We start from the raw sequence: 12,471 nt of genomic DNA on the forward strand, positions 1-12,471 counted from the left end.
CGCAGGAGACTGGGGAAGGAGGTGTGTTTGGTAGGGACGCAGTCTCACGGCTGTGTGTGAGGACAGTTTGGACGGAGGTGGGGAGAGAGGACTGCAGAACAAGAGGCCCTCGGCCCAGGATGGTTGGAGACCCTCCTTGTCGATAACATATCTGGAGCCCACACAGGGAGTTCTATGACTGTTGAGGTCCTGTCCCTCGCAGCCCCACAGCAAAGCGTCTCCGCCTCACATGGGAATCACAGGCTCACGCAGGAGGACCGGCAGATCCAAGCACCTCTTTCAAGACTCACCTCCTCTAGAAGGCGATCCGTAATGAACTCAACCCCATTCCAGCCCCTTCCCAATGACGGCTCTTTCAGCTTGTATGCTTAGTGTGTGTATATTCTCACTCTGTACTTGTTGAAATGTTCCTGAGTTCAAGTCATTACTCATGTGCAGGTTTTTCTTTTTCAATAGCTGACTCCTTCTTGGTGAGCAGAGACTGGCTTCTACTCTCAGCACGGCACCTGCCCGGTGCTGCCCACACAGTGGGGCTCACTAAGGGTGACACCCCCATGGCCAAGCCACCTGCGTCTGTAGGGGTGGTTGAGGATTCTCCAGCAACAGGGAGACTGCTCCTCTCTGTGCTGGGAAGTTGGGCTGTTCCAGAAGATTCCAGACACATCCTCATCCTTCCCCTGTCCCCAGAGGTGACCTGCTTTTCCGAGGGCCTTTAGAACTGGAGACTCAAGACTGAATGGGATCTGCCCTCTGATATCCACAGAGTCACACACAGGGGATGGGAAGGATGAAAACAAGCTCTGGCATCAAATCCCAGCCCAGCCAAGGAAAGGGACGTGCTTCAAAGTCTAGGATGAATAAAAAGTAGTACCTGAGCTTATCTTCCCTGAAAAGAATCTGCTTTATACTATAAAGTGGTAGAGGTGATGCAGACCAAAAACCTAAATAGGTTTAAATACGATTTATGAAGGTAGTAGGCTAATAAGAGAAGCTAAAGATGTTCACTGCCCTGGCATAGTTCTGAGCCAGAATCCTGGGCTGGATGGACTGGACTTAGGGTGGAATTTATGATACTCTTAGAGATGGGTGACCTGGGCCAGGCTGAGGAGCAAGAGGACATCACTGAATGTGACAGCCCACTGGAAGCCAGCCCCTGGGACCACTGGGACTTGGCCACTGTCTGGGCTACTCCCCCCAGGATAGGAAAGGACTCTGATGGCTTACCTCAGTTCCTGATCCTGGCAAGAAGTTCTTGACAACAATGGTTTTGCCCAGGGCTGGGAAAGGGGCTTCCATGACACTCCTCATGAGAGGCTGGACCAGGGCGGGAGAGATGCCTCGTCGCTTTTCCACCTCATCCAAGATCTGCAAGGGGCAGAAAAGCAGCTCAGCTATCCTGAAGTCAGGTCACCAGGGTGTAGCTCTGTTCCAGATGAAGTGGGCCTGCCACAGAGGCTGAGGCATTGTGGGGAAGCCCGTTGTCCTCATCAGGCCAGACAAAGTCTCTTTTACCTTGTGTGTTAGGGCCCCAATTCTCTCCTCTATGCAGCCACTCTTTTTCTACGTGACTCTGTAATTTCTCCCACTAAAGGGGTGAAGTATAGTTTCTTGCCCCCTTGACTTTGAAAACTGTCCTGTTTGTCACACAGGTATGGCCATGTGACTTACTGGATTGATATATGCATTCTCAATGGGAAGAATAGCACCCCCAAAGAGGTAAAAATTGGTTTGGGGGTTGGTGGTGAAAAACTTAGATATTGTGAGGGTTTATAGCCTTCTAAGGTGCCATAGTACATAAACAGATATGCGATATATCTATGGAATTAAAATTTCTCTGGGGGGGCACTTCCCTGGTGGTACAGTGGATAAGAATCCACCTGCCAATGCAGGGGACGTGGGTTTGAGCTCTGCTCCGGGAAGATTCCACATGCCGCGGAGCAACTAAGCCTGTGCGCCACAACTACTGAGCCTGCACTCTAGAGCCCACAAGCCACAACTACTGAGCCCATGTGCCACAACTACCGAAGCCCGTGCGCCTAGAGCCCGTGCTCTGTAACAAGAGAAGCCACCGCAATGAGAAGCCCGCACACTGCAACGAAGAGTAGCCCCCGTTCGCCACAACTAGAGAAAGCCCACGCGCAGCAACAAAGACGCAATGCAGCCAAATAAATAAATAAAATAAATTAAAACAAAAGTTTCCCTGGTGGGTAGCCATTTGGGCAACACAAACCAAAACCAATGAGATACCACTTCATACCCATTAAGATGGCTGAAATAAAACACAGGTAACAGGTATTGGTGAGGAAGTGGAGAAATTGGGACCCTCATACACTGCTGGTGGGAATGTAAACTAGTGAAGTTTTTCTTTTGAAAACAGTCTGGCAGCTCCTCAGAAAGTTAAACATAGAGTTACTATATGACCCAGCAATTCCACTCCTAGGTATTTAACAAAGAGAAATGAGAACATGTTCACATGAAAACTTGTACATGAATGTTCATAGAGCATTATTCATAGTAGTCAAAAAATGGAAATAACCTAAATGTCCATCAACTGATGAATGATAAACAAAACGTGATATCCATATAGTGGAATATTATTCAGCCCTAAGAAGGAATAAAATACTGATACGTGCTACAACATGGATGAACCTTGAAAACACTGCTAAGTGAAATAAGCCAGACACAAAGGGACAAATAATGTATAATTCCACTTATATGAGATCCTAGAGTCGAATTCATAAAAGAGACAGAAAGTAGAGTAGAGTGGGGTTGCCAGGGGCTGGGGGAGGAGGGAACAGAGAGTTAGTGTTTAATGGGTACTGAGTTTTAGTTTGAGGAGATGAAAACGTTCTGGAGATGGATGGTGGTGACGGCTGCACAGCAATCTGAATAAACATAATGCCAATCAATTGGGCACTTAACAGTGGCTAAAATGGTAAATTTTATGTTATGTATATTTTAGCACAATAAAAAGACAAAAAATTAAAAATAATTCCATGGGGAGGGGAGGCAATTGAGAAAAAAATATCTAAAAAGGCTGCTTAGGGGATCAATAATGAGAAAAAGGTGGAAGACGACTGTGCCAGCAGAATGAGGCAGAAGTGACAGTGTGCCAGTTCTAAGCCCAGGCTTTAGGAGGCCCGCCTTATGTGTTTGTTTCTGTTCGCCCGATCATGCCCCTGCCACAGCTGCGAGAAGAGCACGCATGGGACAGCTTACTGTCTAAGGGAGGTGACAGATGTGTGAGCCAGACCCGCACCCAGACTTGCAGCCTTAAGCACAGCACAGCCAGCCTAGATCAGACAACCCCCAGCCTACTCGCAGCACATGAGTGAGCCCATGGAGACCGGCAGAGCCGAACCCCAGCTGCCTGCCCCTCTGTGAGAGGAAATGATGTCTGCTTTACGCCACGGTGGTTTGTTACATAGCATTATTGTAGCAATACTTCTGCCTTTCTTCAGAGATTCTGAGAGCTGTTCTTATCCATGATTCCTCTTTCTGTACTAAAGGACAATTTGCCATTTTAGTTATCCTTGTCCCTCACCTAGAAATAGCTTGAGATCTTGGAATCATTTAGCCAAAGCTCTGTCTGTGGTTCTGTGCTGAATATTTGCTGTGTGATCTTTGGCAAGTCTTCATACTATGGTCTTAAAAAATATGCTGTCACAAAACCGACATGAAAATGCAGGACTGTGCATCACACGAGTATGTGAGGATGTTAACTTCCTCTGCACCCCCTGCCCGTGACATAGCAATGCAGCTTATGTGAACTCCAAAGCTGCCACTGGGTGCTGGGCTACCTCACATCAGCTGTTTACTCCTAGATTCATAAGCAATCTTACAACAACAAGGGCTACGACCTACAGCCTTATTTCCATGTTTAAACAAACCCATGTGGAAGACTGGCATGAGCAGCAATGCATATCTGTGCTACAGCTTGTAAATGACTGACTTTAATGTACAATGATTACCACTTCAGGTGGAGTGGAGGTTAAGACCGTGACTCAGATTACACTGATAACATTAATTACCTCAGACTTGCATACAAGTTCTACCGTGGCAAGAGGTCACACTACATCAGTATAATTCAGGCTTCCTCTGAGTTCAGGAGGAGGGTGGGCAGGAGGGAGACTTTTGTGTCGGAATGCTTTTAGGGAGTGCTGCTTACATCCGTGGACAGCACATGTAGGACTTCAATTCTCTAAAAGAAAGCTCAGACTGAAATACGTGCTCAAGAAGGATTTTTAAAAAATGTATGGAGGGACTTCCCTGGTGGTCCAGTGGTTAAGACTCCAGGCTTCCACTGCAGGGGGCATGGGATCGATCCCTGGTTGGGGAACTAAGATCTGCATGCTGTGTGGTGTGGCCAAAAAAAAAAAAAAAATTTATGGATTATATATTCACGTCTGGTTAACACAGGAAAAAACGTTGAATTATACCTAACTTTTGAGATTGGCATCATAGAGCATAGTAATTATCTCCTACACACCGTTCCGGAATACTGGGGTGGGTGAGCCAATTCACCACGGCAATCCCTATGTCTTGATATATTGGCTCATTTTCCAAAAAGAAGGACCAAATTATACTAAGATTTTATAGAGCAGTCTTGCGATACCAAATCTTGCACACACACAACAGATATACACACACGACACATATACACAACACATAATGTGACAAAAGATAATGCTTAAGAGAAGGAAAGTAAAACGTATGGAACATTCTGGGGTCCTCTGCCCCTCCCATCCTCAACTGCAGTGACTTTGACCTTCTCCCCTCCCCTGCTTTCTGGGCCACAACCTTCATCAACTCATTTCCTGTCCTAAAGATTAGAGAATAGATGAGGCTCAAGGAAGGGAGGAGGAAGAAGTGGGAAGGAAAACGGGTGGGGGAATAAGAGGATAAAAGTCGGGAGTTAGGGTGTGTCCTGTGTCCTCCTGGACCCTGCCCTGCATTCCCTCCCTCCCTTCTCTGAGGCCCAAGTCCTCACCTTTGAAAAGAGGCTGAAGCATCCCAGGCGGCTCACGATGCAGTAAACTTCAGGGAGACGCTTTCCTTTGCCACCAGGCTTTTTGGAGTGAAACACAAGGAAATCATGAGTGTTACCAATCTCAGGGTAGGAAAGACCCCAAATGTTTTTAACATGGTGCCTATTGTTTCCATACACCATAGCCTTTGAAAATCAGTGAGGTAAGCAGTTACCAATACCCCGTCTTATAGGTGAAAGCACTTCTGGTTACGTAGACATATTTTTTAATTCTCCCAAAGGGACCAAATCAAGGGTGTTGTGCACATAGCAGGTGCTCAATATGGCCTATAGAACCATAAAATAAGGAATCTTAACTTGTTTACCCACATCACTGTAATTCCTCTCAAGGAAATTATTTATTCTTTATCATTATTATAATAATTCCGAATGAGAACTCATTTCTGAAAATCCTTTTTGGAAACTGACTTTTAATTTTCAAAACAAAAAAGGAAAACAATCTCAACACTTAAACTCTAAAGTAATTATATCAACAAAATTTATTATCCCACTTAACTTTTTCGATTATTATCCATACTTTTTCTTCACTAACTACTAAACAGCCACTATGTGCCATGCATTATTCTTGACTATATTAGCCTATTTATGAAAAGACTAAAACACACTCTCGGTGGAAAATGATTTGCCACTACGGAAGACTGTCCCCAAAATGGGCCTCAAAAAGACCCGTTCTTAAGTGTTTTGGCATAATCACTTCATTGAAATAAGTTTCTGACTTTTAAAGGTTAATGTTCTCAAGGAGACACTTAAATTATCTGCGTCATCAACAATAAAGCCATCCTTCTTCTGCCCTAACAACTATTATGAATGTTCTCTGTAAGCTCTCAAAGTCTGTTTAGCACACTTTATTAGAAAGGACATTTGGCTTGAGGAGAGAAAGGTCATTTATTTGGCAGGGAAACCAATGCAGAAAGTATTTTCTTTCCAAAGGAGACAGACAATGTTCCCGTCTACCCGTACGACTCAGCGTGGACCCCCGGATATCCCTCCCTGGTTTTAACTGCCCCGGTGAACTTGCTACACCTCCTGCCCCTAATCGTGTGGCACGTGGCGAGTGGGACCCCAGGAAGCCAGCGCCGGCCCTGCACAGAGCTCTTGCTGCCTGAGAGCAGGGCGTACTGACCAGCAGTCTTCGGCAGTAACCGAACCTCCTGCTCCCGTCTTCTCCAGTTAAGACAAACGAGAATGTTTCACTGTGGTTGGGAAAACAAAAGCGCGTTACAAAGCAAAACAAAACCAAAGTCACATCGCGTTGAGCAACCAGGGGACATTCTGGAGGAGGCTGTCCAAGAGGGCTGCTCGCTGTCTGGCTTGTCTACCTCTGGGCTGGGGCTCCGGTCACCTACAGCTTTGGAGTGTGTGTCAGGGACAGGGAGATCCAAAGTGTCGCTGTGTCCTGAGAGGAAGTGAGGAGTTTTCTTCTCACCCTGAGCCCTCATATAATCCTATCACCTGGGCCATCCCATTGCATGAACACAGCAGTCATTATCTGAGCCCGGGAGTGCGGTGGCATCAGCTGATCTAGGGACGTGCCTCAGCGAGGGAGCAGTGGAAGAGTAGGACACTTCTGTGCCCCTCTCAGAACTGCCCCTTGCGCGGCTCTCCTAGGCACTGTCTGTGCAGGCCAGCCCGAGGCCTGGACCGTCCCTAAAGACTGCTGGGCCAACTTCAAGGAACTCAGTATCCCTCAAACACTTAGGATTTGGAGCCTCCTGAGTTTGGTTAGTTACTGAAATATCTGATAAAAAAATATTGGTATCCAACAACATGGGTTAAAGCAGAAATGTAAACTTATCACAATCCGAGTAACAGCTGGATGGGCTACTGAAGAAATGTTTCCAGAGCGCTGGACAAGTATTAGTGACGGGCAATGTTTTCCTAGGCTATGAATTACCTTATTGCCCATCACGTCAGCTTATGAAACACACTCCCAGGTGGAGTGGGAGGTCTGGGAATCTGCGAACTTAGCAAGGTGATTCTTGTCTTCAGGCAGGTTTTAAAAACACCTGTGGAGGAAATTGCTACACTCGGGCCCACCAGGATCACTCAACAGTAGGACCGACTTATGGGGTCCACCATCTATGACCCCCTCGAGTTCTTGCTTTAGTCTTTGCAGGAGGGGAGGGGAATGCCAGCACATACCTGGTAAACTGCTGGACAGGAGTCCAGTCCTTGGCGTCAGGGAAACAGAATTGGGGGATAGCCTTCAGCTGGTCCTCAGCTTCTCTCATGAACTTGAAAGACCTTTCCAACTGCAGGGAGAAGAGCGAGAGAAGATTGGAGAATAGACCCCAGCACTGGAGAGTGAGGCAGGTGCTTGGCAAGAGCCCATCTCCCACCTTCCTGAAGTCATGACTGCCACCTTAATCTCCACTTTGAGGAGGGTCTGCAGCTCAGTCTGCTTGGGGCTTTTTGTCCCCAGGGCAGTTTCAACTATAATCTTATGGGGGAAGTGAGGAGGAAAAAAAGTGTGCTTTAGAGAAATGTTCTCTATGCAAAACATTCTGGAATGTAAGTATTCTAATCAATAAGGAAACGCTGTCATAGCAATCCCTTCCAAATCGGAGACTCATGAATCTGTAAGGCAGAGCCTCAAATCCAGTCTTCTGACCTCTGGGCCCAGGCAAATGTGCCCCTCCTTGATCTAGGCAAAGATAACACTTTTTAGTGACTACATCCAGCTAAATTATATTATATGGTGAAATTTAACTCATTTCAGGAACTTTTTTTTTTTTTTTTTTTTTTTGCAGTACACGGGCCTCTCACTGTTGTGGCCTCTCCCGTTGCGGAGCACAGGCTCCAGACGCGCAGGCTCAGCGGCCATGGCTCACAGGCCCAGCCGCTTCATGGCATGTGGGATCTTCCCGGACTGGGGCACGAACCCATGTCCCCTGCATCAGCAGGCAGACTCTCAACCACTGCGCCACCAGGGAAGCCCTCAGGAAGTCTTTGAATGTCAGAACTAAAGGAAAACTAGATATCATCCAGCCTGACCTTCTTATTTTAGAGATAAGAAAATAAGCCCCAGGAAGTTAAGTGATTTGTCCATGATCACACAGCTAGTATGGAATCTAGTAAAGAATCAAAATGATCTTAATCTCTAGCCTGTCTGTCTTTCTCTCTCTCTCTGATTTATCTGACATATCACAGACTGGATGAATATCATCTCATTTCAAAATGGAATGAATCAATGAAGTCTGATTTAGAGATGATATTTAAAGCCATGAGTCTGCTTGTTCTGTGTCTGAACAGGTTATCTGTGCTAAAAAAAAGCATCTCATTCTGGGGAATCTGTTGGACGGCAATGCACATACAGTTAACCATACTGTACTGTACACTGGGAGATGCTGGGATGGAGAATTTTATGTTGTGTGTGTTTTTTTGTCTCAATTGAAAAACAAAGGCACTCTAGGTATAAGTTTGGGATACAAAAAGGAATAGTTTATAATTAGCACAGTTAGCTTATAAATTGGTACTTCTAACGTGTTGGGAAGAATTGTTGGCTTTTGTTGTGTTGTTGATGATAGGTTTACACTTGTTAAATTTCCTTTATAAACAGTTAAAGAAAAATAAATTATGCTAAAATTATCATCAGTCATTTGAAATATCAGATATTTGAAGTGAGTGGAGTATGAATTTCTAAAGTTACGAAATTGTAATGTCTAACCTAAATTCTTACTATAATATTTTCCATAGTTTCTTATTTTGTTTCTCATAGTTTGCCATTGGCCTCCACCTTAAACCAGGCTGGCAGAGAGTTTCTGACATCTGCAGGCCAACAGTACCTTTGACTCCTTCACAGAGGATCTACAAGCCTTCCCAAGGCCATGAAATGTCAGAGAAAAGAGGTCTCTGAAGGGAGCATCCAAAGCAATAGAGCACCGGGCTGATGGCTTTCAATTTGAAAACCCACTTCTAGTATGATTCCCCTTAGGCTAGATCAAATTTAACTAAAGCTGCTACTACTATTAATGGTTGAGACAACTATCAATGAGTGAAACACAGTCACCATATGTAGACTGAAAGCCAGTCATTAATTGTCCTTCAGTTTTTCTTCTTCAGAATAAATAGTCACTCTTTCTTTTCTGTATAATTGTTCTCTCTTCTATCCATGACTCAGAGGATTCCAGATGGTCCTGGAACAGTCTTTGAGTTGATAATTCACTAGCTCAGACTGTTGCCAAAGCAATAATTTTTGATTACCCTTGGACAGTCTTGCAGAGAAGCAAATACCAGCTGGGTGTAGTTGTTGGAAGGGGTCATTAATCATCACAGAGCGAAGGACCCCAAACTATAAATAATACAAAAGGAAGGAACAATGACATTTCTCCACAGTGGAAACGGCATTAGAGAACTGAAGTGTAGGCCTCGTAGGGAAATGAGTTCTAGCGCTTTTCAACGTGGCCCAGTCACCATTTGGATGAACCCACCCTCAGACCACATGCACGATACCCATAAATATGTGTATATACACATGTGCTTACACACACTGTCATCAGTGTATGAGTTATCAACCCGTATGTGCACATACATGCTCTTACATGCACAGGAGCACATTTATAGGAAGTGGCACACAGAGATCTCTCTTACAAATACAAACAATCACAGATGGCTGGAAAACAGCCTGGCCTCAATGAGTTGTCATAAAGATAACTGCAAGATATCAAGCATTTTAATGGAATACGGCAGGCAGGATCTCTAGTGTGCAAATATGGAGTGTAAACCTTGATGAAAGTGGCTATAGGGGTGGAGGATAAAACTCATGAAAAAGAGTTAGAAATGAGTAGGCTGAAGGAGAAAAGGGGCCTTCTGACAGAGGGAGCAAGTGAAGGAAAGGAGATATAAAGCAGCCCGGCATGCAAAAATGCATATGAAGAATGATCGGCGTAACATTAAAAATATACATCTAAAGGAATACTGGCAGCAAGATACATTTCCAACAGAAAGAGAGTGGTTAAATAGACTAGGGTAGGGGCTTCCCTGGTGGCACAGTGGTTAAGAATCCGCCTGCCAATGCAGGGAACATGGGTTCGAGCCCTGGTCTGGGAAGATCCCACATGCCGCAGAGCAACTAAGCCCATGAGCCACAACTACTGAGACTGAGCTCTAGAGCCCGTGAGCCACAACTACTGAGCCCGCATGCCACAACTACTGAAGCCCGCACGCCTAGAGCCCGTGCTCCGCAACAAGAGAAGCCACTGCAATGAGAAGCCCGCGCACCGCAATGAAGAGTAGCCCCCGCTTGCCACAACTAGAGAAAGCCCACGCACAGCAACGAAGACCCAATGCAACCAAAAATAAATAAATAAATAAATTTACTAAAAAAATAATAGATTAGGGTATACCCACAGAACGCAGCATTATGTAATTTCAAAAATGATGTTTTAGAATTTGTATTAAATATGTTATATAAACAATGACAGGTTTATAAAACATGGCACGGAAATTACACAATGTATGATCTCAGTTTTGTAAGAAAATTATACTATGAGAAAAGACTGGAAGAAAACACAATAAAATGCTAACAGTGATGATCTCTGTGGGATTAGAGATGACTTTTTTCTTTATACATTTCTGGATTAGTCCCCCTTTCAACAGTGACTATGTAACCTTCCACTCAAAAAAAGTTTTAATGCGATGTCTAGGAGTCTGGAGATTCCATGTTGGAAACTCAAGCATTCGTTAGTTAGGTTGATTCATTAATTCATTCACAAATTAACGCTTTTACTCCTGGAACATTGGTTAAGTATTGCTATATGTATAACATTGTGCTACGCCCCAAAGGAAGTAAATAAAATAATAGGACAGTCCTTCATCCGTTGGTGCAAGTGTGGTTCTCAACTAAATACGGGCACACCCATAGCATTGGGGTTTTCACAGCATCATCCCTGGAGCTGAGATAGAGGAAGTGGAATAAGTGCCAGTGTGGAGGGCTGGTGCCTGTGATTTATTTCAGTTATACATATTTCCATCCTAAACTCCAAGCAGAGGACTTGATTGCTGTGCTGGAACCCAGTGCGCAGGACAGAAGGAAGGCTGGCCCAAGAAGGGAGGAGAGGGACAGCTGGAACCTAGGTCTTGGTAGATGCTGGGATTAATGCTTGCGTGGTGGCAGCAAAGGGAGGCCCTGATGGGACTAGGACATGAGCGCCCTCCCCTGTTCCTGTCCCTGAGCACCTGCACTGTATGAACTGTACAGACTGTCACATTGTACCTCGTGAGTCTTTGTAGGCTTATCTCATGCCCTCCTATCAGAGTGTAAGCTCCTTGAGGACAGGAAACACATTTTGCTCATCTTTGTAATGCCCTGGGGCCAAGCAGAAAACAGCTTGAAAGTAAAAGGGTCTCAGTAAATTCTGGCTGAACTGAATTAGAATGCGGTGGAAGCTCTTTATTACAGATGTCAAAGGCTAAGAATAATTTATATATTCTAGGCCATGTCATTTTCGGCTTTATTGAGCGCCGTTTCATTTTAGGAGCCATGATTTAATATATGGTAAAGCCACATCCACACAGCCATGACCCATGTGAGAACAGAACAGGATTCTCGTGCATACACACATACAGAGGCACACAGGGCACATAGGGGTGTGTAGCATGGACACAAACATGACATTCCTTAGGAAGAGTTGTGCGGCTGATGGAAAGAAGCTTCTAGGACAGGTTGGGAAGAGACGTGGCTGGATAAGGAGATGGGGAGGATGAAGAGGACAGTACAGTCAGCACAGTGGCCACAGGAAGGGGTAAGTATTTCGGTCCTTGCTTTGAGTCTTGACTCTCACACCTCCTCAGACTTCGCAAATTCTCCAGCAGCAGTTTTTTTCATCTGATATACCTTAATTAGGACCCATTTTTGAAATTCTAAGCACTTTGGGCTCCTGTACCTCCCTGAAACCGTGAGTCCCAATAAGATTTTGTCAAGAATGCTGCAGTCCCTGGCAGGCTGCAGACGCCTGGCCCACCCTGTACCTTCAGAGGGAACTGCTGGGTGAGTTCGGGCACATAGGCAGCCCCGGCCTGCTTCTTGTGCAAAGACACGACCACAAAGTACTCGAAGAGCTGCCTCTCCTGGTACTCGATGAGCTCCCGGTCCAGTGATGGGTATCTTGGAGCCTGCTTCAGGCGTGACTTCACATTGACTAGGCGCTGGCTGTGGGCTAGAGAGGGAGGAGAGGAGAGAGGAGAGAGGAGAGAGGAGAGAGGAGAGAGGAGAGAGGAGAGAGAGAGAGAGAGAGAGAGGGAGGGAGGGAGGGAGAAAGGGAGGGAGGGAGGGAGAGAGGGAGGGAGGGAGAGAGAGAGAGAGAGGGAGGGAGGGAGAGAGAGAGAGAGAGGGAGGGAGGGAGGGAGAGAACGCCTCAAAATGACTCACTCCCAGTGTGGAATTGCACAGAGCTGCAACCCGTTGTGTAATTCCTAACTCAAAG

The 12,471-nt window shown here is 45.5% G+C and overlaps 1 protein-coding gene across 3 annotated transcripts in view; it reads right to left on the minus strand.

Moving 5' to 3' along the window:
- The window catches only part of DENND2A (DENN domain containing 2A), a gene marked incomplete at its 3' end in the record, with an annotated part of 74,066 nt that overhangs the window by 25,471 nt on the left and 36,124 nt on the right, over positions 1–12,471 (minus strand). For all 3 annotated transcript variants that reach the window (XM_079711929.1, XM_079711930.1, XM_079711928.1), the window contains exons 7-11: positions 12,017–12,204; positions 7,190–7,299; positions 6,171–6,240; positions 4,991–5,068; positions 1,225–1,365 (exon numbers count right to left, since the gene is read on the minus strand). In XM_079711929.1, the coding sequence (XP_079568055.1) occupies positions 1,225–1,365; positions 4,991–5,068; positions 6,171–6,240; positions 7,190–7,299; positions 12,017–12,204 (587 nt within the window). The remainder of the gene's footprint in view (positions 1–1,224; positions 1,366–4,990; positions 5,069–6,170; positions 6,241–7,189; positions 7,300–12,016; positions 12,205–12,471) is intronic.

Source organism: Hyperoodon ampullatus, assembly GCF_949752795.1.
Source record: "Hyperoodon ampullatus genome assembly, chromosome: 9".
Lineage (NCBI taxonomy): Eukaryota > Metazoa > Chordata > Mammalia > Artiodactyla > Ziphiidae > Hyperoodon > Hyperoodon ampullatus.